This window comes from Eupeodes corollae, chromosome 2 (genome assembly GCF_945859685.1).
Source record: "Eupeodes corollae chromosome 2, idEupCoro1.1, whole genome shotgun sequence".
Lineage (NCBI taxonomy): Eukaryota > Metazoa > Arthropoda > Insecta > Diptera > Syrphidae > Eupeodes > Eupeodes corollae.
The window spans coordinates 51,802,731-51,829,532 of NC_079148.1; the positions used below are offsets into that span (position 1 = coordinate 51,802,731).

At 33.2% G+C, this 26,802-nt stretch overlaps 1 protein-coding gene across 1 annotated transcript in view; it reads right to left on the minus strand.

Annotated features, from left to right (window-relative positions):
- LOC129944911 (putative nuclease HARBI1) overlaps positions 1-25,777 on the minus strand; it is a 57,797-nt gene extending 32,020 nt beyond the window's left edge. Inside the window, exons 1-2 of the mRNA XM_056054572.1 lie at positions 25,718-25,777; positions 25,556-25,672 (exon numbers count right to left, since the gene is read on the minus strand). Of these exons, the coding sequence (XP_055910547.1) occupies positions 25,556-25,672; positions 25,718-25,777 (177 nt within the window). The remainder of the gene's footprint in view (positions 1-25,555; positions 25,673-25,717) is intronic.
- Positions 25,778-26,802: the final 1,025 nt, after the last annotated feature.

Below are 26,802 nucleotides of genomic sequence, written 5' to 3' on the forward strand. Positions count from 1 at the left end.
TCTTACCATATAAAATGCCCTGTTTCGCTAAATCTCTTAAATATCTATGTTCCAGGAAGAAATATACGATCAAGACATTATATAGCATAAATATAATTACGGTTGTACTAAAACATTCACAAAATGTATGAAATTATTTAGTGAATTTAAATTTAGTTTAGTTATAAGTCTTGAAAGAAATGTATTTAAATTACAATTAAGTGGAAATGTAAATATGAATTAAGTTTATATTAGTTTTAAGCAATCTGTAAGAGAAAACTCGATAGATGAATGAATAAATAAAAATCAAAATATTGACAAAACCGTAAAAACCTTTAGTTTTTTTTCCTTCAGGTATTTCCGATTTTAACCCTGATGGAATACTTTGGGTTCAAAATAAAGAAAATTCAGTCAGCTTGAAATCGTAGAAATGTATTTATGGTGAAGAAACAAGTCCATTAGGGTTCAAATTTGGAATGCACTAACGATTTTAGTGGTTTTATCTATTTGTTGCATTCAGACCTAAAGTTCGAAAACCTGGATTATTTTTTAAGAAAACTTGCCTTTCTAATCGGGAAAAAGACTACTTGACTGAAAAATAGTGTAGCAGAACAAATTGTTTCCAATTTTCTCAAGAACTAAAATATATTTTTACATTTAGCTTTTTATGGTGTGAGTTAGACAAAGACATATATTACTATACACCAAAGACAATAATACTCAATAACATACAATATTAAAATAAAAATGTTTTGTTAAAAATATTTCTTTGTTGTTTTGAACTTAAAGACTTAAAAAAATTTGTGTCCCATACTATGGACTAAAGCAACAATTTGTAAAAAGGAAGAATGGATTTCTGGCTTCGAGTTATTTCACAATTATATATAAGTGCTGCCATTGTTTTTCAATCTTTGAATTTCTATGTCAACTTATTTGGTTTTGTTATTTAAGTATTAATTTGTCGATTTCTTGTAAAAAACGTATTTCAGCAAATTTTTCAAAAATTGTGGTCTAAAAACTATTACATCTACAGACTTTAATCTTTAATTGATGTTAATTTATTTGCACATAATTTTATTTAAAAAAATATCTCACTTGCGGGAAAGGAGAAATTATAGTGGTTTTTCTGATTTTTTAAATTCCCCCATAGGAAGTTATTGTAAGGAGTCCGATTTGTCGAATTGAAAATTTTGACATATCTCGACATTTGAAGGTCCCTAGATTCGAAATAAAAGATTTTTTGAAAGATGTCTGTACGGGCGTGTGTACGTACGTTCATAAGTCCGTACGTTCACGACGTTTTTCGTCGTCCATAGCTCAAGAACTAGTAGAGATATTCACTTCAATGTAATAATGTAAAAAGATGCAGAAAGGGCTCTCAATAAAATGTTGGTTAATCCTAAACATCTCAAGAACCAATGACACCAGAGACTTGAATTTATTTTATATTATAAATTGTGATGTGATAACAAACAAATATATTTTATATTTATAAATAAAAAAAAAACTGAAATAAAAATGTTCACCTCGAAAATTCTACAAAAATAAAAAATGATTTCATCTCCAAAACAATTTTGTGCAACGAAAAACAACGTTTTTAATATCTGGTAAAATTTTGAGAAAAATAGAATTGAAACTTTACTCAAAGTTGGTAAAAATTGAATTTCGACTCAAATATCTTTTCAAAAATATGAGATTATTGTTTTCAACATTCGGTAAAATTAAAAAAAAAAATCGAACAGACAGTTGTTTTACAAGAAATAAAAAATATAAACAAATTTGAATAAAAGTAAATAAAAATTGACTTTCGAGTCAAAACTTTGAGGCAGTGGCTTTAAACAATTTTATTATTATTGTCAACATTGAGTAACATCTTGAGAAAAATCGAACTGACTGTTTTTTTACAAAAAAAAAAAAAAAATAGTACGCAAAATTGGTAATAATTGATGTTCGGTTTTCGATATTCCCCAATTTTATTTCATTCATCCAATTTGTATTTGTTTATATAAGAAGAAAAACTTTGAAGAAATTCTACAAAAATTGGTAAAAATTGTTTAACGACTAAAAATCTCGGTAAATAAATGGATCTTGAAATCTAACTATTTCATCATATTTTTTTTTTACAGGAGGAAATCTTCAAAAGACAATTGGCAGTATTCGACACCAAGTAGTGTGGGACTCTAAACCACTAAAACCACCTCTTTATCAGGACCAATCTTGTAGGATCGACTACGACACGATGTAGATCGGTATTTCTTATGTGCCAAGGTACATTAACTATTCCACGAAGGACTTTGTTTTGGAATTTTTGGATGATTTCGGTATTTGTTTTCTTTTAGGCTTTAGTAATTGATTATAAAGCATTATTTTGTTTTGGATTGATAAGTCAGAGTTGTTACCAAGCAATCAGTACATTTTTCTATATTTCAAGTAAAGTTCCCCTCTATTTTTTTAGATGTGCTCTTTCCACTTAAGCTCTGCATCCAAAGTCATTCCAAGGTATTTGGCCGTATTGGCGTAAGGTACAGCTTGATTATTAATGATTATTGGAATATTGTTTATCTTTTTATTTGTAAAGTTTATATATAAAGATTTTGTTATATTATGAGTTTGATATGCCATTTTTCGGTCCAAGCTCTCACTGTGTCGACGGCATTTTGAAGTTTTACTGCAGCCTTACAGACACATTTGTCAGGTACCAAAATTACGGTATCATCTGCAAAAGTAGCCATTATAGTGTGATTACCAATTGGAATAGTAAATACAGGATAGGACCTAGGACACTTCCTTGTGGTACACCGGTTCTATTTTCTTCAATTCCTAGTATCCTTGATCGTACCTTACTCTAAACAATCAGTCTGAGATGTACGATTTTAATATTTCAAAGTACTGCCTGGGAAGATCGCTTTGCAGTTTGTACTCAGGTCCCTCATGCCAAACCTTGTCAAAAGCAACATCTGAAAAAATAGCTAAACAAACTTGTTTTTCTTCTAATACTTTTTCTATTACATCCGATATTCTATGAACTTCGTTTTCCATCGTGGAATGTTTATTTCTAAAGCCAAACTGATGGTTTGGGATTAACCTTCTTTCTTCTATGATTTTGATAAGTCTCTTCAGAAGCAGTTTTTCAAAAACTTTTGGCATAATTGGTATAAGCGATATTGGTCTGTAAGCCGTCGCTTCTGTAGGTGGTTTAAATTGCTTTGGTATGACAATTACATCAGCAATTTTCCAATGGTGCGGGACATACCGTTGCTTAAGGCGTGCATTTATTATATATGGGAGTCTTATGAAGGCTTTCAATGGTATTTCTTTCACAACCTGAGCAGTAATTAGATCGTAACCTGGTGATTTTTTATTTGATAGTTGATGTAAACACATACTTTTTATTTCTTTAAGTCTTACAATTGGTATTTTACTTTCATCTATCTTATCAACAAACTGTAACCTATTTTCAGCCGTGTTTGATGAGTATGGCTTTAAAACATTCGCAAGATGTTTAGCGAAAAGGTTAGCTTTTTCTTTCGGGTTACCGATCTATTTCCCATCTTAAGATTTCAAGGGCGAGTTTTGTATAACTGCAGTCTTTTCAGACGCTTGGCTGCTTTCCATAGCGAAAAATCGGTTGGAGCATCAATCGTTGAATTCCTTAGTAATGTACTGAGTGATTCTTTTTTGAATTTGTAAATTTGTTTTTTAAGATTGTTGCTTATACGGTTAAACGTTGTTTTATTATCTGGAAATCTAGTATTTTGCCATTTTCTTCGTGCTCTTCTTTTCTCTATTATAAACTCTCTTATCTCTAAAGGATATTTTATTTACTTTTAGGTACTTTCTTCAGCGGCTTGTTGCACATCAGCAATAAATTGTTCCACTTTATGGTCAATTTGCTCAATTGTATCCATGGGTGATCTTAAATTTATAAAACTTAAAAGCCTTTCTCTAAAATCATTCCAGTATATGCAAAATATTGTTGGTTATTTTTAATATTTTTAGAATAATTTAACTGATAACTTTTTTAACAAAACACGAAAACCTACAAACCTTTTAAGGAAGACAAATCGACAGACGGGATGGGAAGTGCGGTTCGCATCCCAGCCTGTTTTTAATATAGTTGTGATTAGTGGAAATATAGTTTTCCGTCTATCAAAAAAACGGACGGAAATTTTATTTCCACTAAGCGTAATTATAACACAAATTGGTCAATAAATTAACTCTATTGTTATAATAAATATTTTATCTCAGAATCAAACAAAAAGAAAGCTTCTGTACAGAGACGTTTTGGACTATGTGTATGTATTTTGCCCCTTCCACAAGTATAAAGCAATAATTGTGGTGTTGATGTGCAAAAAAACTTTTTTTAAAAGGTTAAGTTATAATTTTACTAAATGATTGGGTACATCGTAATTCCATTATACATAACTACTTTTACCTTTATCCACTTAAAAATCCATACTTAAAAAATTGTATAATATATATTTTTTTTGTTAACTTTCATGTCCATTAAAAAGCAAAATAAATAGAAAAAAAATTGAAAACTTTTTCTATTACGACTAAACAGAGTTTGATAAATTATTAATTCCCATCATCTATGCACAATCGCCGCCGCACCGCGCCGGCCGCCATCGCTATTCACCCTTGCAAAAACTAACAAGCTCAAAGCAATTCCATGGCATAGAAAAATATCGAATATCCACTCAGAAAAACCTAAAACGGTGCTATGACATGCACTTAGGTAAATTTATTCACTTGAAATTTTTCGATAAATCTTTCTAAAATTGTATTGAATTTTAATGGCCACCAGTTCCGTGCCCAGCACAGCCCCGTCCAATATCAGTCCTGCCCATACCGTCACATCCCATCCCGACCTTGTACCGTTCTACAATCCTGTTCAAAATACCAATTTTTATTTTTATGTTGTTGTTGGATTTTTATTTTTTAATGTTTTTTTTGTTGTACCTACATCGAACATACTCCTGTCCTGTATACGTATATGGTTGGGTCGTCCTTTTAGTCCATCATGGAGAAAGACCGCTAGCGAAATAAATGGATGATGGCTTTTTAAGCGGAAACATTGCTTTTATTTTGGGTTTGTTAACTAGTGAGCTGTGACCACCTAAAATGGGGTAAATGTATCTAAATGTATCCTGCTGGGTCCTGGGCTGGAAAAGCAAACAAACACAGCTTTGTTTGTGTTAGTTTGTATGTTTGTGTTGGTTGGTTTTTATATGCCTGTCTAGATTGTTTTTCCATTTTGTTATTTTTGTCGTATTTTTTTCATTTGGCTAAAATAGAAAATTGGACATCAAAGAGAACGGTGAGCAATGGTTATTTGGCCACTGGAAATGGTCTCATAAATTTTAAATTTTCTGCCATTGAACAGAAATTGGCAGAATGTTAGTTGACGGTTGTTTTCTTTTTATTCATCGTTATTTTTAGAATCAGGGATGTGGATTTTTGTGGTTCATTCTGTTATTCGTTTTATTGATGCTTGAATTGATTCGTTTCGTTTTCGTTTTCATGTTTTTTTTTATTTTATTTGCTTTGAACTTTTAGACTGGCTTTTATTAAGAATGATTTGTGGGATGAGCTAAATTTGGGACACTTTAAATTTAAAAGATATTTAAACTCCATTTTGTGAGTTTGTGTGTGTGTGTATGAGAAACAGAAATAAAAGTTTGTGCGGAATTTTTAAAACTTCCGTTTCAGTTTATTTATTTTGATAACACAAAAAAGAAACATTTGAAAACTTTTTAATATTCTTAAAGAGAACTATTATTGGTTTTATTAGGCTATTAATATTTGTTTATATGAAATTTTTGGAAATAAAACTTTAGTTATTCTTACTTCCGTTATGTAGACATTTGGTAACTTTTAGTTAATATGAAAACATTCTTTAAGGTTGTAATTAAGTCTTAAAAACCGATGATGGAGGGAAACAGCAAAGTTTTTGAATAAGTAATTCAAATAGGGAATTATTGTCGTTCTTGAGAGTGGAGAGAAGCAGATTTTCTTGAAGTGATTTCAGTTTCAAACTTCCTACTGAACGTTTAAATTTGTCAATTTGTTTTTTTTTTTTTTTTAATTTCTTGATGTTTCGGTTTATGTAAAATTTAAAGCCATTCATGTCTTTCAATGTTATCATTTCGAAACGTGTGTCTAATCCACTGCCACTTGCACCTTTGTATAGTTTTTCGAGAACACTTATTTATAAAGATCTTTAGTGTCAGTGTAATCCAGGTTCTACAATCGTATAATTGATGACTGTATGCAGCCCTTCCTGACTCCATTTTGGACCTCAAACTTTTTTGATAACCTACATCCGTGTTGTATGTGACATATTGACCATTCATCATCTTGCCTTTATAACAAAGATGAGCGTATCCGGGATACAACTCCTCCGCAAAGCAAGACAGATACATCTTTTATTCAGCGTCAAGTGTTGCTACAAGGTGTTCACTTACACGTTTTAGGACAATTTTCACTACTATTTTGACTATTACAAGTTAAACGCAAATTCCTCTCCAGTTTTCGCTTTTTATCAGGTATAATTTTTTTGACGCTTGTTACTCGTTTCGCTGCATGAAAGGACGAGAGCTGCTCGTGAGCTCTATGAGCAGAAGAGGCGAGAGGAACGCCGACTTCTCAGAAGAAAAAAGAGAGGGCATGAGAAGCGTGCGATCGAAGATGTTGAGAGGTAAAAGAACAGGAATGAGGTTCGAAAGTTTTATGAACATGTGAAACGAAATTCACAGGTACATAAACCTAGAACCGAAGGCTGCAAAGACGAAAGTGGAAACATCATAGTGGAACCGCAGTCAATGCTGAGGATATGGAAGGACCATTTCTGCAGACTGTATAACGGCGACGAAGAACTGAATTCCGCTGTCAGGCAGGGTGATCCATTCAATATAGACGACGAAAGCCAACAATCCCGTCCTCCCGACTTAGACGAAGTAAAGATTGCCATATCTAAGTTGAAGTCTAATAAAGCCGCTGGAGCAGATGGCTTGAATGCCGAGCTCTTTAAAGCGGCTGGAGATAAGTTGGTTAGGACCATGCACCAACTTATCTGTAAGATATGGTCGAAAGAAAACATGCCCGATGCGATCCTGAAGAAAGGAGACCCTCTAAACTGCACCAACTACAGAGGAATAAGTCTACTTAACATCGCCTATAAAATCTTCTCTGCCGTAATATGTGAACGTCTAAAGCCCATCGTCAACAACCTGATAGGTCCTTATCAGTGTGGTTTTAGACCAGGAAAGTCCACAGTTGATCAAATATTCACATTACGGCAGATCCTGGAAAAAACTCAAGAGCACCAAATCGACACGCACCATCTTTTCATCGATTTCAAGGCCGCATATGACAGCATCAACAGGGACGAGCTGTAAAGAGCCAAGTCTACTTTTGGCATCCCTGCCAAACTCATCCGTTTGTGCAGGATGACCATGGAGAATTCACGATGCTCCATATAAGTTGGAAACAACTTAACAGAACCTTTTGATGTCAAAAAAAGTTTTAGGCAAGGTGATGCGCTGTCATGCGATTTTTTTAACATCGCACTTGAAAGAATAGTGCAGAGCTCACACGTCAACACTAGAGGCACTATCTTTCAAAAGTTTGTCCAATTACTGGCATATGCTGATGACATTGACATAATCGGAAGAACTCAGCGTGATGTCAATGGGGCTTTTGTGAGTATTGAAGCAGAGGCTGCAAAAATGGGTTTAACGGTAAATGAGGGCAAAACAAAGTACATGCTGTCGTCAAGAAAGGACATACAACACCGACGTTTTGGTCAAAACGTCACAATCGACAGACGTAACTTTGAGGTAGTCAAGGACTTCGTCTACCTAGGCTCCGTTGTAAACGCAGAAAACAACACCAGCGCTGAAATCAAACGCAGAATAACTCTTCCTAAACGCTGTTTCTTTGGACTAAGAAAGCAATTGAGTGGTAAAGTCCTCGCTCGAGTGACCAAAGTGTTGCTATATAAGACCCTTATCATCCCCGTCCTGCTATACGATGCAGAAGCATGGACCATGACAAAAGTGGATGAAAGCACCTGGGGCGCTTCGAGATAAAAGTTCTTCGTGTGATCTACGGTTACGTATGCATCGAAGGGGAGTGGAGGAGAAGATGGAACGACGAACTGTACGGGCTGTACAGCGACGTAGACTTAGCAAAAAGAGTAAAAGTCCAACGACTAAGATGGCTGGGTCACGTAGAGCGCATGAAAACCAATGCTCCGGCCCGGAAAGTCTTCGAATCCGCACCCACAGGACAGCGCAGTAGAGGAAGACCGCGGATCAGGTGGCGCGCACAAGTGGAAGGTGACCTCACCCAACTTGGAGCGCGAAACTGGAGACATCTAGCTAGGGACCAAGTTAGATGGAGAAGTTTGTTGGGTGAGGCCCTAGTTCACACAGGGCCACCTTAAGTAAGTAAGTAAGTAAGTAATTGTTTCATTGCTGATTGTACAAATAGTAATAGCAAATCGCTCGATGAACTTGGTACTTATGGGAGAATGCCGTCTAGGCCTACAGCTTTGTTGCTCATCAGGCCTTTGATTGCGGTACAAAGCCCTTCCTTACCGGGGGTGTGGTGATGTCATTTGCATATTCCTATCGAATGCATGGTTAAAAACCGAACCAAAATATTCCTTTCACTATTAACCTGATCCTCATCCGAGATCAGGGTGCTGTTTTGAGCACTGTGCTTCAACGAGCTCTTTGGTCTTCCTATAGAGGGTTCCGCTATTGCACTTATTTGCTACTTCTTTTGCTTACTGAGCCAAACTGTTGTTGCAGTACCACTTCTTAAGTTACTTTAAACGTCTTTCGTCTCAATGCGGTACGAGGATTGTAGCTCGTTTTTTTCACTTCATACAGGTCATAAATAAGTTTTTACTTTCCTCTTTTTCGATCTTTTTGCAGGTCTTCTTATTTCAGCATCTGACATTAAAACAACACTCCAAAGTTATTAGTTTGGGTCGCATCCCAGATTCTTTTTCAATATGGATTTAAAATCTACCAAATTTCTTTAAATCATATTGAGCAACATTTGGGTTACCAAAATTGTATAAGAATAATTTAAGCCACAAAATGACTCAAATGCCCCAAGTGTCTCTATAAAGCATTCATTTTGTAGGAATATTTTAATTGATTTCTGTACACAGATTTTGATTCAGTTAACGTGCAGAGACGGAGTTCCGGAGTCAAAAACAACCACGGCTACGACGCGATGACAACAACGTGGCGGATCGCGGCGAAGATTTTCAAAGTTATAAGTAAAATTACGTTTATACTATCACAACGGTCATCATCACTATGTGCTGCTTCCAATTAAACAAACTCACATATGACGGTTGTTGTCGAAGGCAATGGCGGCGCGATGGTTATAGCGCACATTTTCCTGATTTAATTACGACCATGATATAATTGCAGTTCGCAGAGAACTTCGTATATACATATGGTGGGATAACGTCGAGGCGAGGTCGACATGCTATACACACATACATCCAATCCACAGTATAAGTGTGTTATTATGAATAAGGCCATTTCTTGTATGGTGATATTTTCTATTTGTTTCAACAGAAAGCTCTTGCATTCTGTGTTTTTGGCTTTGATTTATAAAGAAAAGAAAATTTCATTAAAATGATGACATCTCGATTTCCTTTCACTTTGAGGAAGGGATTTCACCAAAATTTGTAAGTCAAAACATAAAATCGGGAATTATGTTATTCAAATAAAATGTTTTTTGATAATTTACACAAACGTTATTGACAATAACGCATAAGCTTAAAATTTAAAAAAATGTTTGCTTCAAGCCAGTTTTTTAAGTTACAATTATTTGAAAGAATGTATTAACATAACTTTACATTTTAATAACACGAGTCCATATATATATAAAACTTTAAGACAGTTTTGCATTGCTTTACAAAAAAGAGGGTGCGATGGGACCTACACTGATAACTTCCCATCCCGTCTGTCGATTTGTCTTGTTTAAAAGTTTGCCTATACTCGTATCAATTTTTACCAAATTTGCGTAATATTTTTGTAGATTTTATTTTTTATGAAACGGACTGTTGGGTTTTTATATAAAAATTACTGAACGTTGAAAACAATATTTTTTATAAGATAAAATTAGTTTGAAACCAATAGCTACAATTTTTGAAAAGATATTTTTACCAACTTTTATATATTTTTTTTTTTAGGTTTTTATTTTTTGTAAAAAAAACTTTCAATTAGATTTTTCTCAAAATTTAATTAGATGTCAAAAACATTATTCTTCGTTGCACGAAATAGTTTTGGAGATGAAATCATATTTTAGTTGTAAAATTTTGGAGGTGACAAATTTTGTTTCCAGTTTTTTCGATTTATAAAAAAACCGTTAAATAGAATTTTGCCAAAAAACATACTTGTTTGGTATCACATTACAGTTTATTATATAAAATTTAATTCAAGTCACTAGCGTTTCTGGTTCGTAAGATATTAAGGGTTAACCAAAATGTTCACCTTTTTTTCAAACTGCTATGGTAAAAAACCACCCACGCAATTGTCTTGAGAGCCCTTTCTGCATCTTTCTGCCATATTATCTATATAACAAAATTTATTTGAAATCGATATCTCTTCTGGTTCTTGAGCTATTAAGGACGAAAAAACGTCGATAACGTACGGGCGTACCGATGTTTTCATCTCTTAAACAATTTTGTGCAACGAAGCATAATGTTTTTGATAAAATGTGATCTGATAAAATTTTTAGAAAAGTCTAATTGACAGTTTTTTTTATAAATAATAAAAATCTAAAAAAAACATTACTCAAAGTTCGTAAAAATATCTTTTCAAAAATTTAAAATTTAGGCTTCAAGCTTATTTTATCTTATAAGAAATATTGTTTTCAACATTTTGAAAAATTTTGAGAAAAATCGAATAGACGGTTTTCTTACAAAAAATAAACAAAATCTACAAAAAATAGTACGCAAATTTGGTAAAAATTGATACGAGTACATATAGACAAACTTTAAAGCAAGACAAATAGACAGGCAGGATGGGAAGTTATCACTGTGGGTCGCATCTCAGCCTCTTTTTTAAGTTGGTTTTGATTAAAAAGCAATCTTAAAGGTGCTCAGCGCCAAAAGATAAATTGAGGCGCATTTTATCAGTTATGTTACAAAAACAGCATCAAAAAGGTTTGAAGATAAAATATAATATAATTTAAAAAAAACCTTAGAAAATAAGTATTATTTTGATAGAATCAAGAATTATGGGAAGAGGTAAGGGTCTAGCAGAGGAAGAAATAGGCCAAATTCGAGTTTACCGGGATCTTGGCAAAACCATCCATTTTATAGCCAGCAAAATTCGAAGAAGTTCAAATGTTGTATACAAGGACCAAAAAAAAAATATAAAAAAAACCATAACAGAAGGGTCAAGAAAGACATATCATTTCAGAAAAGGCGGACAAAAGTGAGAACTGCTCCAAATTCAAGGCTTTCCATGAGTAAAATCAAGTCAAAAGATGGGGTTAGTGCTAGTAGATTGATGGTTGCTCGAGTCATACAGAAGGCAGATATCATATGATACCAACAAAATTAAGAAAAAACACCATTGAATGTTGCACGCAATAAACAACGCTTTAATTTTGCAACAAACCACCGTAGGTCAAATCAAACGAATGATATAAGCTTTGATCTATGGCCAACTTAATAAAAAAAATTTGTTTGCTATATAAACTTAATACATATTTTATTAATTTCACATTTGGGTTTATCCAAAAAAAGCCTTAAGGTTTGAAAAATGTCGTCAAATAAAAATCGAAAAAAGCTTGTGACACGAAGTGTAATGTATATAGAGATAACTTTCCTCATTTCCAGATCGCAGATTCTAAAAGTTCTTCTCCAGATTAGGTACTACATTAAAAAAAAAAATACTTTTTATGTAACCGTGTAAAAACCGTGTTGTTTCTAGTGCTATCTCGATCATTAGTATTCTTTTATGCAGTGTTTTTCGACGTGTGGGTCGCGGCCCCCTAGCCTTTTTATAGGGGTCGCGAAGATTCTTACGAGGAATTCCAATAGGTTGAGAAAATACTGCAGTTCAACAAACCAATAAAGTTAAAAAAAGGTTTATTAAACAAAATGATAATTAAAGGAAATATTCATTTGTGTCAAATAAACAAAAAATAAAAATAACCTATAGACACTTGTATCAAATTAACAAAAAGTTATGCTTAATGCGAGGGTTGCGCTTGTTTTTCAGAAATCAATTTCTCCCAACGTGAATCGGTTTTTTCTACATTAATTAAATCGTTTTCCGAATTTAAGCAATTTCTTTCCTTACTTTCAATTTTGGCCATTGATGCAAATGTCAACTCGCACAGGTACGAGGTTGCAAACGGAATGAAACACTTCAAAGCCTTTAATGTTAACCTAGGATATTCTAATTTCCTTTTTAACCAAAAGGTATCCAAATTGAAAGACTTAAGTTAAAATTGCAGCAATCCATCGGCAAATAGATCCAGCAGACTTTCCTTGAGCTTGATTGATAATTTTGCCTCATTTACAGCTGCATTTAAAAACGGATTAAATATCCACCTTGGCTCAATATTCTTCGATATCTATATATTATATCCATTGAGAAGTATTGCAATATTTCTTCTTTCAACTTTTATATAAATTCATTGATATTTATCTTACATCCGGCTTCTTCAACAAAAGATTGTGTCGAGGAAAATGAATGTAAGTAGTTTCGATTAAGAGACAATGACCAAAATTCAATTTCGTTTCTAAAGTCATGGATTTTGTCTTTAGCAGTGATGACATTTTCATCCCGCCCTTGAAGACGTTTATTCAAGATAAAATGTATCAAAGAAAAGCTCTTAAAACTGTTTCTCTTAATTAACCAAAATTTGAGTTATCGAAGTTCGAGCTATCGAAGTTGGACGGTACGAAAAAAAAGCAATGGATTTGAGAGTCGCGATATATTACTTCGTGCTAAAGGGTCCGTTCCATGTAAAAGGTTGAAAAACACTTCTTTAATGGAATTCAACACTGTTTGATATACTGAAAGGGAGTTTTTCGACCAAATATTATATTTTTCTACAAAAAAGTCCTTAATACACTCTTTTCTAAGCAACTATTAAAATATTCTAATTTTAATAAATTTAGACAAACCCTAAAAGATTGACTGTCGGCAAATATCGGTACAAAAATGTTCTGTCTCGTATCGGTACCGTCTCGGACGCTTTAAAAGTGGTATAGTCTCGTTCCACTAGACGAGATCGAGACTAGTCTCGTTTTGTTGCAAGCACTATGTAAATATGATTCATAATTCTTGCCTTTTTGTTCGAATACTTTACCTATTTAAAACAAAAACACAAAATTTTCTTTTATTTCATAGATGACATGGTGAAATTTTGTGTTAGCCAAATCTTTATTTTAAATTTTGTTTAACTTTTTAAAAGGTTTTTAAAGAAAGTCATCCATAGAGGCATCAAATTCCTTAAAAACATTAAGGTTCCTTAGTTATTTTTTTTTTTCAGGATAATAGCAACATTTGTTTAAATTCTTATCTTTCACAGTATGTTATCTATGGAGATATGTCAACAATTGAAAATTCAATTCACAAAAAGAAGCCCGATTCAAATCACCCTGTAATAGAATCCTTTTTTTCAAGTGGTGGTAAAAATATACCAGTTGCAAATTAACTTGATCCAATTACCATATACCCAACGGAAATATACTCATTTTCCTCACTGTCTATACAAAGAGTATGTTCAACGTTCTATCATTATCCAGGAATAAAAAAGGACAATGTTTCTTTTATTAGAGAACACAAAGAAGAAAATCCTAGTGACAGTTGCAACCAATAAGAAAAATTACCATTAGCAAGGGTGTCTGCGGCCAGCCACTTGGAAGGATTTATTCAAATGTATTTATTCGAAATGATTTTGATGATTATTAAATTATACTCTATTAGTTGAGAGTTTATTTTTGTAAGTATAGTTAAGTTAAAGGGAAGCAGAATGTAGGCCTCATTTATGTAATAATTTTATCCTTTTTAACATCAATCAGCTTGCATATGCTTCATTTATTTCAAAGAAGTATTCAAATAAAAAGTGTTCCAGAAAAAAGTTATAACGAACATACAATTGTTAACTTTTAATACATAATTGTTTCGTTATGTACTTTATGTAGGTGCAAGACCGTGCGAAAGTTTTTCATTTTTGTAAATTGCGTATGCGCCTTGAGAAACTGTGAGAAAATCTGCCTCCAAATAAACATCTCCTCCGTAACTTTGTAAGAATATATGTATGTATATTTTTGTAAGAACTTAAAGGTTTTTGCCAGAAATCCACTTCAAGGTAACCTTCGATTTATAATTGCAAACATGAGTCAAGAGCATATCGATCAATCGTACACACATCATAAGTTCAAGTTGCAAGAATGTTCATTTTTGGTTGAGATTTGGGTACATTGTTTTTGTTTTTCTGTCGTGTAGGTAGGTATAGTTCTTGAAATAAATCTCAAGAGTTATTTTTTCAAACTTTAACTCTCACACTACGCATTTCGTGCATCATGCCTCTGCCACAAAGAAGATTTCTTTTCAACTACCCTAACACTTATACCTACAGTAGGTACGGGTACGGCACACCCTTAACGTCGTCGATTAAACGTATACGTTAAGGGTTTATATATAAACTCTTATAATATTGTGAAAAAAAGGGAAATATTTTCAAAGGGCATTTTGATTCATTTTGATTGGTATTTTCTCAATTGTATATTTTTTTTGTGTTGTAGTTGTTGTTGGTTTGGTATTGTTTCGGGGGATGATTTTTAGTGCTGCGTTAATACCGAAACATACCATATTAACTCTGAAATCTTAGGCTTTCCTGCTGCGGAGGGTGACTATAATAACAGTATTATTTCCTGTAAGTGGTCCTCTAATGTGACTTAAATTATTTCAAATTAACCCAAATGGAAGAGGAATGACAAATTGCTAAAGTTATAGGCATAGGGATATTTATTATTTGAAAGGAATAAATGAGGAGGAGGAGGAAGTGCGTAGTTTAGATATGTGAAAAAAAAATTAATGTTTTTTACTTAAATCTTAGTTTCAGTTATTAACTCATGAGATTATAGAAAATTTAATAACTTTATGATATAAGCTTTTGAAATACTTTGATTAAAAACACTGCTCAAAAGTGGAAAAACAGCTGTACCGGTTTCAGTCCACTACACCCATAAATCCGTTTTTAAACATTTTGTTCCAATTTTATTGTTAATATAGCAAGGAATTGAAAAGGGCTCAATTTGGCTATTAATTTGTACCACCATAAACATTTAAATTTAAAGAATACTTTTTGTCCAATTAAAACTAACTGCAGCAACTATTCAAATGTCGGAAACCCTTAAGATCGTCTTACTCTTTTTTAAAGCTTTTCTTGGTGTTTCTTAGAAGCTTAAACTATAGAATTTAAATTATACTATAAATTCTTGTCAAATTTTAGGGGCCGGTGTTGAATATGAACCACACCCAAACATAAAGTCTTTCCTGCATTTCATTTGACATTTCCTAATTTCAGACTAACTTCATTTAGACCAGTTAAAGATACACAATCGAGAAAGGCGTTAAAGTTATAGCCGTTTAAATCTTATTGCATATCATGCACTACGAGAATATCGGTGAATTTAATTCCAAATGTGCATACAATCGGAAAAATCGTGCAATTTTATGGGCAAACCAGTTCCGTAGGATATGTGAAAAAACCAGTTCAACTTTTTCCAAATAACCCTAAAGAAAGAAAACCAACGGTGTCAAATCACATGATCTTGGCGGGCAATTGACATCGCCACCAAGTGGCATAACACGGTCATTGAATTTGTTGCGCAAAAGAACCTTTGTTTCGTCAGTTGTGTGGTAAGTGGCATCGTCCTGTTACAACCGCATATCTTCCAATTCGGGCCATAAAAAGTTAGTTATCATCATATTTTATTCCATACATACACATTCCATTTCACGCACCCATTATGAAGGCTTAATTTTAAAGGATACCTTACTTATTTCACATTTAAATCGTCTTCTTAAGCTACAACGTTGCAAGAGCCATATTTGCGTCTGTTTTCGAATCGGTAGAAATTCTTTGTGAATCGAGCTTTGAATGTTAAGTGTTGAAAGTTGGTGTTTAGTTATTCCAAAAAATGTATAATTTATAGTTTTCTGCACTTGATAGTTGCTTTATCCATTTTATTTAAATTATGATAATAAAGTTTTTTATGGAAAATTAGTTTTCTTTGGTTTTCTTTTATCAAATTGTTAAAAAGATATTAAATTTCCGAAACATTATTAGTTAATAAAATTTGGTATTCAAAAAATAAATGGTAGATATTTCTAAAAAAAGGATATGTTTTTCTTATGTAAAGCATATCAAATGCGTTTAAACTCGATTAGGAAAAAAATATACTCGTGTATTCGAATATCAATAGTGAATCAAATAGATTTTATGTAAACAAAGAAACAAAACCCACCCTCCTCGTTCAAAATCCTTTCCTATAACCCCTTAAAAAATATTATATGTGTGTATTATAAGAACACCTGTAAAAATATCGATAAATCACATAAACTTCAGCAATTTAAAAAGAAGCATTTCTCCATCAATAATTGAAAACATAAACACCTCTGCAATGACCAACAACCCTTAACGCAATAAACCGCTTAAATATACGAGTATCCGGAATGGAGAACAGTGAGCCTTTCTTTCATATATACTTATACAATAGGTAGAAGGTTTTCCGTGATGGAGGATGAACGTTTTTAAAGTCAACAAAGGAAGAAAACGCATTGCGAATGCACTTCAATAAAATCGCATGTCAATTCTCTATTATTATACTTTTTTATTTCCACCTGAAAAAGACGCCAAGCTATCAAGTGGTCATAGGACTCGCAGTAAAGTACTCTCCCGTCGTTGGATGTAGGTAAGTTGAATAGGAATAACAATTTGTGACTACATAAAACTATACTAAGGGAATTAATGTGTCATCTCCTCGAATTAATATCCACACAAAAAAATATCCTTTTTAACCACTCACATGGCATTTCATCGCCGTACCGCACAACTATTCGGAATACACGACGGTGATTTTGAAATGCGTAATCGATGACAGTTATTAAATAATTGGTCAAACTTCTAGCGATACCTACATAATTCTATCCTTTAGCTTTATGTATGGGTTTTTTTTGGAAGGAGGTCTTAAATGAAAAGATTCAAGTAACGAGCAATAGAGGTTTATTTCTCATTCAGAAAATTACCGTAATATTCATCACGCGATATTAAATAATTTGGAAATGATTGGGGTTGTTTATTCATCTGATATTGTATTTAATTTTTATTTTTTCTGAAACGATTTTCCTTGCGGTTGGTGGAGATGGGAAGAAGTATTCAATTTGGTTTTTGTTTGGGGTCAAATATTGGCTTGTATGTTCTGTTTTTGAATGCATTTGTTTCTTGAAATTAAAAATCTATCTATCCTATAGTTTTAAACTGTTTTTTATCGCTGTTGATTCTATATCGTATTGTTTTATGTAGCGAATACACATTAAATGAAATCAACGCATAATTATTATTATACAATTATATAACTGACTTATATGCGATTAGAAACCCGAGATTGATTGAAATCAAAAATTATTTCTTAGAAATAACGAATCTATGGTAATTAAGTGTTGCTTGCTTGCTTCTAAAATCGAATATTTTACCTTAAACATTTTTTCAGTGGAGTTTAAGAAGAAAAGGCCTTCCCAATATGTATTTATTACAAAAAACTGTGCCAATTACATAAATTATCTTGGTAACACTGTTTGCACTAAATTATGTACTTATTTAATAGAAACAAGTACTTTTCATGAGAAGAATTACTCTTTCGTCAATTGGTCAATCCTCACAAAAGACAGTACCCGAGGGTACAGGCAGGCAGGAATCGAACCCAAGACCTCTCGCATGAAAGTCCAATGCACTTTTTTTTAAATTGATTTTTATTTATTCATTCTTAAAATTATCTAGACAAAAATTAATAAAACTAGCTAAGTAAACCATAACTATCAACTAACTTACTGGTCCCATACGGACACTCTAAGTTGAACTATAATACTTAATACTAATGCCTTTAGGCACTAAGATCTACCTTACTTCAATACTTCACTACACTTTTGCTCGTTAATCGCTGCCCATTAAAGATTAACTATGACTGTCTTGCGCCAATACTTGCATGTATCCCTCATGACCCTAGCGAACGGAGTACGAAACAGAATTGCCTCCGACTTCTGGACATTTATTTTCAGTTTCCAGTCGTCGCAATATCGCTGAATCTTGTCGAAATCACGCTGCAAAAGAATTCTAATAACCTTAACCTTTTGGGCCGTTCTGTCCGCGTCCTTTGTTAGACTACCTATCAGATCGCTGGTGTAAATGCTGAAGAGAATCGGCGAATTCACCGCTCCCTGTTGAACACCATTTTTAAATCGAAATGTTGTAGTAGAAGTAACATTGTCACTTTTGACACCATACGGTGTCAAAGGCCTTTTCCAATTTAACCAGAACAGCACCTGTGCATTATTGTTTTGATTTATTCCATTGGATATCATCAGAAACGAGTTTAGACGCATCATGAATTGTGTCGCCTTGAACCCGAACTGTTTATCCGGAATTATTTTGTTGTCCGCAGCCCACTTAGTCAGAGCCCTATTGATGATCTTTTCGAAAACTTTGCTGATGCTCGGAAGAAGACTTATCGACCGAAGTTTTTATGGGTTGGAGCTGTCCTTTCCCTTTTTCGGGAGAGGATGAACCACAGCGGTCTTCCAATGCACTGGAAAGTATGCATTATTCAGTGCATTATTGAAGAGTGTAGTATAAATGTGAATTACCTCCATCGGTAAATGTCTTAGCGCTACTTTGGATCGACACCTACTAACTTTTTGTTTCTTATTGAGTTGAAGATGAGCTGAAGCTCAATCTTCAAGGACAGTCCAATGCACTTACCATCATGTTACGGGAACTATCCTATCCCTGCAATTACCCGCACATAGGAATAGTTGAGAGTTGTAAGTCACTACCCGAGTCGAAATGTTGGCACTATTTTAGTCCTCAACATTCAAGTTCTCTGAGGTTCAAAGAAATTGAAAGAGGATCCCGTGGGTGTCCCAAAATTAACGCAAGATTTAAATTTGCCGCCATTTGTGCAGTGAATTGTTCGCAACCCTAAAAAAAGCAATTTGACAGCTAACAGCATAGGGTCTTTAAAAATTGAGCGTTACACGATAGAACAACGTGTCTTCATTATTAAAGAATATTTCAAAAATAGTGAAAGCTTGGCGGCTGCAGTTTGAAAATTTCATACAAAATATATTCGAAATAGTGTTTTAACTTCGTCAACTGTGAAGAGATTAATTGGAAAATTCATGGATACTGGATCCGTTGGAGACCCAAACACACTGGTCGTCCAAAAACAAGCAATTCAAATGTGAATGTCGAAGCAGTGCGTAAGAGTGTTCCTGACAATCCAGGAACCTCAATTCGACGTCATGGACAAGAATTGCAAATTTCAAGAACCTCTCTACAGCGTATACTCACCAAAGATCTGTGTCTTCATGCTTACAAAATTCAATTAACACAACAATTGAAGCCTAATGACCATGGACAGAGAAGAGAGTTCGTTGAATGGATTATTGACCATCAACAAATGGACCCTGATTTTTCGAGCAAAATCATCCTAAACGATGAAGCACATTTTCATCTTGATGGCTTTGTCAATCGCCAAAATTGCCGCATTTGGGGTTCGGAGAACCCACATGTGATTGTCGAAAAACAAATGCATCCACAACGCGTGAATGTATGGTGTGGATTTTGGGCTGGAGCCTTATTTGGGCCATATTTTTTTGAAAATGATTCTGGTCAAGCAGTGACTGTTACTGGTGCTCGATATTGCGACATGATTCCACAGTTCTTTCTGCCAAAATTGGATATTTTTTTGAAAATGATGCTGGTCAAGCAGTGACTGTTACTGGTGCTCGATATTGCGACATGATTCTACAGTTCTTTCTGCCAAAATTGGATATTTTTTGAAAATGATGCTGGTCAAGCACTGACTGTTACTGGTGCTCGATATTGCGACATGATTCCACAGTTCTTTCTGCCAAAATTGGATGATATTGATGTGTCTAATATGGGGTTTCAACAAGACGGTGCCACATGTCATACAGCCCGTGAAACAATTCAATTACTGCATGAGACATTTCCAGGTCGTGTACTCTCTCGTTTCGGTGATCAAAATTGGCCTCCTAGATCGTGTGAATTAACACCATTAGACTTCTTTTTATGGGGTTATTTGAAATCAAAAGTCTATGTCAACAAGCCCACAACCACCCGTGCATTAAAGGAGGAGATTCAACGCTGCATCATCAAAATTCAGCCACATTTATGCAGAATGGTCATGAAAAATTTCAACAAAAGAGTGCGCATGTGCATGCAAAGCCGTGGAGGCCATTTATCCGTTGTGTTATTACATACATAACCCTATCCTATGTACTTTACGAGTCAATAAAAATATAACTATCAAAAGACTAAAAACGGCGTTTTCTATTTAATTCAAATCTTGCGTTAATTTTGGGACACCCTTATAATATTTTGATACTCGTACTTACCCCCATCTTCTGCATTGCACTTATTGTGTATACACTTTGCGAAAATGAATTTGGGTGTTCCACAATCCGTTATTGTGAATTGGATTTTCGAACATGTAAATGGATGTTCTGTATTTCGGTTCGTTCCATTTTTTTGAACGCATTAAAATCACATTTTTCATTTCTGTGAATTCATCTTTGATAACTTCATTCTGCTAGGAATCGGAGGGTTGCAGCAAGTTCTTGAACTCAAGGAATCGATGAAGGTATTATAAAAGATTCTATTTCCCTTAGATATTTTAAAAAAGCGTCTTTGCTTAATCTAAAATTACAATGAAAGCTTAAAAGAAAAAATCAATAATTTACTTTATTTATTAGAACAATTCTACATAATACCCACACACTTAAATAGTGTCAGGTAAATCCAATATATTTGATACGAGTATGTCTCGTTTTGAATTCTGCTTCCTTTTTTCACTCAAAATTTAAAATAATATTGCATCCATCTTCAAAACCGCACAAATTTTACTTCAGAAACAAAATCATGGATGATCCTTCCGTTCTGACAGTTCGAAGCCATTTCGAAGTTTTCGAAATCGATCGAATTGAAGAACATTTCACGTGAAATGGTCGAAATCGAAATTCGGAACATGGTCGTCATTCATTCAAATATTGTTTTGTGAAATAAAAGTAAATAACTGTTAATGTATGAATGTGATTGCGAAAACAAACATCGCTTCCCTTTTATAATATCAATTGTTCTTTTATCCCTTATACAATAAAATAAATAGAACTAATTGAATTTTTCGTTTCCTCCTACTTTTGTGTTGAATAATCTACACCTAGGCCCAAAAGTGTGTATCACATTGTCCTCGGTTAATTTGTGTGGTTCCGATTAATTAACAAAAATGAAGCTTCGCTTTGTCATCGCACTGTCGACTTTTGTGGAACTACACGTAAATACATGGATACACAATACGCTGTATTTTGAACTTGCCACGTGCCAGGAAGTCAAGTGGTTTAATGTCCTTGATGTCCCTCGCCGAAATGATAAATTAGCTTCCTTTTTCCATTGAAAGTTCTATACGCGTACAAAATGAGCATGCAAACATACAAAGGTTGTCTCGTAATGGAGTCGAGTGGCTGACGGCGGGCGGTAGTCGTCACCAACATTGGTCGGGTCGTGGCGTCACTTAGTTCAAATAGATAGATCCCGCATATACAAAACCACCCATTTTACCAACCCCATTATCCTGAATCCTTCTGATGGGAACCCATATCAACCCAAATGCCAACCATTATTCGCTTAAGTCGCATATTATATATAAAATAAAAATCATGTTTGCTCCTTTTAAGTCCCTTGGATTTGGCATTGGCTTTGTGCTTCAGCTTTGACTATACTTGGCACATCTTTATGCTCCATTATTCATCAAGGATATGTGTGTGTGAAAAGGTCCTTCACACACCGATTGCGTATTACATTGTGATGAAGATCTCAAGTGTGAACTGTGAGAGCAAAATCTGCAAATAAGATTCACATAAAATCCGTCTTTATCGTTCACACAGTGTGACAATGGATTCATAGCTCTTCATATTTATATTGAGCTCAGATTTTTGCAATATCCTTTTTCAGTGGTGCTCTTGTGTGTTGTGGGAGGCCAATAAATAGATGGACGAGATTCTTGGGTAAAGCTAAGCTGCTTAGCTATTTATTATTATGATTATTATTATTATTCGAGTTTAGAGCGGGGTTTGTTTCATGCATGAATAAGCTTTATTTTTTACATTGATTTTGTAAGAAGTTTCAGTTTAAGCTGTTCTAAGGGTAAAGTACTGTTTTCGAAAATTGTTTAATTCTTAATTCAGAATTTTTTCAAAACCAACAAAATAATAAACTCTTATAGTGATTCTGCTTCGAGAATAAAGAAGAATTTTCTTGCATGAGCGAATCCCTGTAACTTAACCGAAGAGGAGGACCCTTTTTTTATGGCCAAATCTCATCATAATAATTCAGTTCAGATTTCGGGTGAAACGGTCTATCAAATATTATTCCTATATAATATAACGAAAGTGTACATTAGTGGGTTTTATGTTTGTTTTTCTTAGTGTATGGTGTTGTGTTGTTGGCATTATATTATTTGGATCATAGCCGAGGGAAGGGTGAATTGAATATAATATGTAATGTTTTTGGTGATGGTGACACTTTTAGTACATTTGTCTCGGTTACTTACATAAATAAAAATATCTAATAAAAAAACGGTCACGCAGGCTATTTTATCATTTGATGGTTAAGTCGAAATTATGAAGATGTATCTTTTCACTTCTTGGAATAAAATGTTATAAGCCCATTTCAAGGGATATCGAAAAAAAAAAACTAAGTTGAAAAGAAAAGCAATTGATGTAGGTACGCATTTTACGGCCTATATTAATTTAGTTTCTATAAAGATGCTGAAGCTTTCAATTTATTTAAATCGAGTTCACATTTTAATTACAAATTATTTCTAAAACACATTCAAATGTTGACTAAAAAAATAAAGACTTCAACTGGAAAATTGATTGAAAAAATCAGGATTGTCAGTAAATTGACAGTCAAAATAAAAACCATACTAAGGTCCAGTTAATGTCCATAATTTGTTTTTTATCCAAATCGTAACAGTCGTTTTTGGGATACATACGTTTAACTCAATGATATTTCGGAAGTCACAAAATAAAAATTCTTTTGTTTCAAAAATAATTAGCATACCTAATAACTGCAAATGTTTTTTAAGCGTATGTTTTTCTAATTAAATCCAAAAAAATTGGGAACTATGAAGGCGCAATTCGGATTTTTTTATTTAATTTATCAAACATAATTCCCTTTGGTTCAGAAAATTGTGTAAATTTTCAATTTCCAGGCACATTCGCAATTTTTACTTTTAAAATATACTTTTTTAAATGTTTGTCTTTAAAATCGAAAAGAAGCTTTAAAAAATTATATACACACAAAAGAAGTAAAGAGTAAAAATTTAATAAAATAAAGGGTGGATACGGACTGATGTTGATTTTGAATTAAAAAAAAATTATTAAGGATATTATAGTCAATTATTAACTTCCCATAGGAAGTTATTGTAATGGGTCCGATTTATCAAATTGAAAATTTTGACATTTCTCGACGTTTCAAGGTCCCTAGAGTCGAAATAAAAGATTTTTAGAAAGATGTCAGTGCGTGCGTGTGTACGTACGTTCGTACGTCCGTACGTCCGTACGTTCGCGACGTTTTTTTCGTCGTCCATAGCTCAAGAACCAGAAGAGATATCTACTTCAAATAAATTTTGTTATACAAGTAATAAGGCAGAAAGATGCAGAAAGGGCTCTCAAGAAAATTGAGTGGGTGGTTTTTTTACCATAGCAGTTTAAAAAAAAGGTGATAATTTTGGTTAACCCTAAATATCTTACGAACCAAAAACGCTAGAGACTTGAATTAATTTTTATATAATAAACTGTAACGTGATCTCAAAGAAGTATATTTTTTGAAAAAAATCTATCTAACGGTTTTTTTCTAAATCAAAAAAACTGAAAAAAAAAATTTGTCACCTCCTTCTCCACATATGATTTCATCTCCAAAACAATTTTGAGCAACGGAGAATAATGTTTTTGAAATCTGATAAAATTTTGAGAAAAATCGAATTCACAGTTTTTTTTATAAAAAATAAAAATCTAAAAAGACATTATTCAAAGTTCGTAAAAATTAAATATCGATTCAAATATCTTTTCAAAAACTTGAAATTTAGGCTTCAAGCTCACTTTATCTTATAAGAAATATTGTTTTCAACATTCAGTAAAATTTAGAGAAAAATCAAATTGACAGTTTTTTTTACAAAAAATAAAAACCTAAAAAAAAAATTAATAAAAGTTGGTAAAAATTGATTTTCGGCTCAAATATTTACTTTTATCTTTCAAAAAATATTGTTGTCAACATTCAATAAAATTTTGAACAAAATCGAATTGATAGTTTTTTTTATAAAAAATGAAAAACCAAACAAAAATTAACAAAAGTTGGTAAAAATTGAATATGGATTCAAATATCTTTTCAAAAACTTGAAAGTTAGACTTCAAACTTATTTAATCTTATAAGAAATATTATTTTAAGCATTCTGAAAGATGTTGAGAAAAATCGAATTGACAGTTTTTTTTACAAAAAATAAAAACCTTAAAAAAAAATTTATAAAAATTGGTAAAAATTGATTTTCGACTCAAATATCTTTTCAAAAATTGTAGATATTGGCTTTTAAATACTTTTATCTTTCAAAAAATATTGTTTTTTATATTTAGTAAAATTTTGAAAAAAATCGAATTGATAGTTTTTGTACAAAAAATTAAATACCTAAAAAAAAATTTAACAAAAGTTGGTAAAAATTGATTTTCGACTCAAATATCTTTTCAAAACTATAAAATATTGGTTTCAAACTAATTGTATCTTATAGAAAATATTGTTTTCAACATTCGATAGAATTTTGAAGAATATCGAATAGACGATTACAAAAAATAAAACTCTAAAAAAAACAATACTTAAACTTGGTAAAAATTTGCTTTCGACTCAAATAGCTTTTCAAAAATTAAAAATATTGGCTTCAAACTTATTTTATTTCACAGAAAATATTGTTTTCGATATTCAGTAATTTTTATATAAGAATCCAACAGTCCGTTTTTTCATTAAAAATAAAACTTACACAAAATAGTACGCAAATTTGGTAAAAATTGATATGAGTACATATAGACAAACTTTTAAGCAAGACAAATCGACAGACGGGATGGGAAGTTATCAGTGTGGGTCGCATCCCAGCCTCTTTTTTTTTATTATGATAATATTGGTATATATGGGACTAATGGCATCCGGGATCTTGGCGGCTCACCTCAATCCGATGTACCGAATTTTCCATGACATTGAGGCATAATTGATTAACTATGCTGTTATTGCGCCGAATAATTTCATCCTTTATTTCTTGAATTGCAGGTTTATCGATGTAAATCTTTTTTTTTCAAATAACATACAACAAACAATCATGTCGAATTACTTGTTCATGGAGGCCAAGTGACAAGTGACGGTCATTGAATTTGTTGCCCAAAAGTGCCATTGTTTTGTTAGCTATTTGTCAAAGGCACCTTCCTGTTGAAATCACTTATCGTCCACATCCATATCTTCCCATGCGGGCCATAAAATGTTCGTTATCATCTCACGATAGCGAACACCACTCACACTGATAACCTGAACGGCCTCATTTTGGAAAAAATACGACCCGATGATGTCGCCAGCCCATAATCGGCACTAAAGATTTCTTTAACAATCACTTTTGGATCATTATTTTCCTAAATGCGTCGATTCTTTTTATTGACGAACCCACTAAGATGAAAATGGGCTTCATCACTGACGATGATTTTGTTCGAAAATTGATCTTTCACTGGCCATTTCTTGCCACTATTCTAAGCTCTGACAATTCCTATGATTATGTTTATTATGATTAAGATTATAATTGACTTTTTCGTGTAAGGGTCTTGGAAAGAAACCACAGTTTTTACATGGTTGTTAAATGGATGAACGAAAAAGTTTTGCTGTAACGTTGTAGCCCGTATCGTTTAAGAACTACGTTTTGAATGCTTGCACATGGGAAATATTGAGTCCGGTAAAGCATTTCACCTTCGTGTAGTACGCCTAAAAAAAGAATATCTGTTCTCTACAATACGTCCGAAATTGGGCTCAAGGGTAAACTGATGGACACTCCTAAAAGATCGGGTATTACGGTTGAATTTTTCTAGGGAAGGAATGCAACTACTGGCTATTTCATTAGAGCAATGCTTATGGAAGTAGCGATAAGATAATGAGAGACATGAAACCTAACGAAACGGTTCTTGAGATTGAGAAATGCAAAAGTTTCAGTTAGACAACGGTCATTATCGTTTTTGCAACTCTCTTTTGAATTCTGTCCTAAAGATTCATGTGAGTTATAGGAGCACCTGCCCAGAAGTGGGAATTGTACTTAAGTCTGGAACGAATATAGGACTGATAAATTATAGCTAGATCAAAAGGGATACAAAAACTTCTTGTATTCGTTGGAGAAGACCTGAGCACTTAGTGGCATTTATGGTATTTTCAAATATCTGA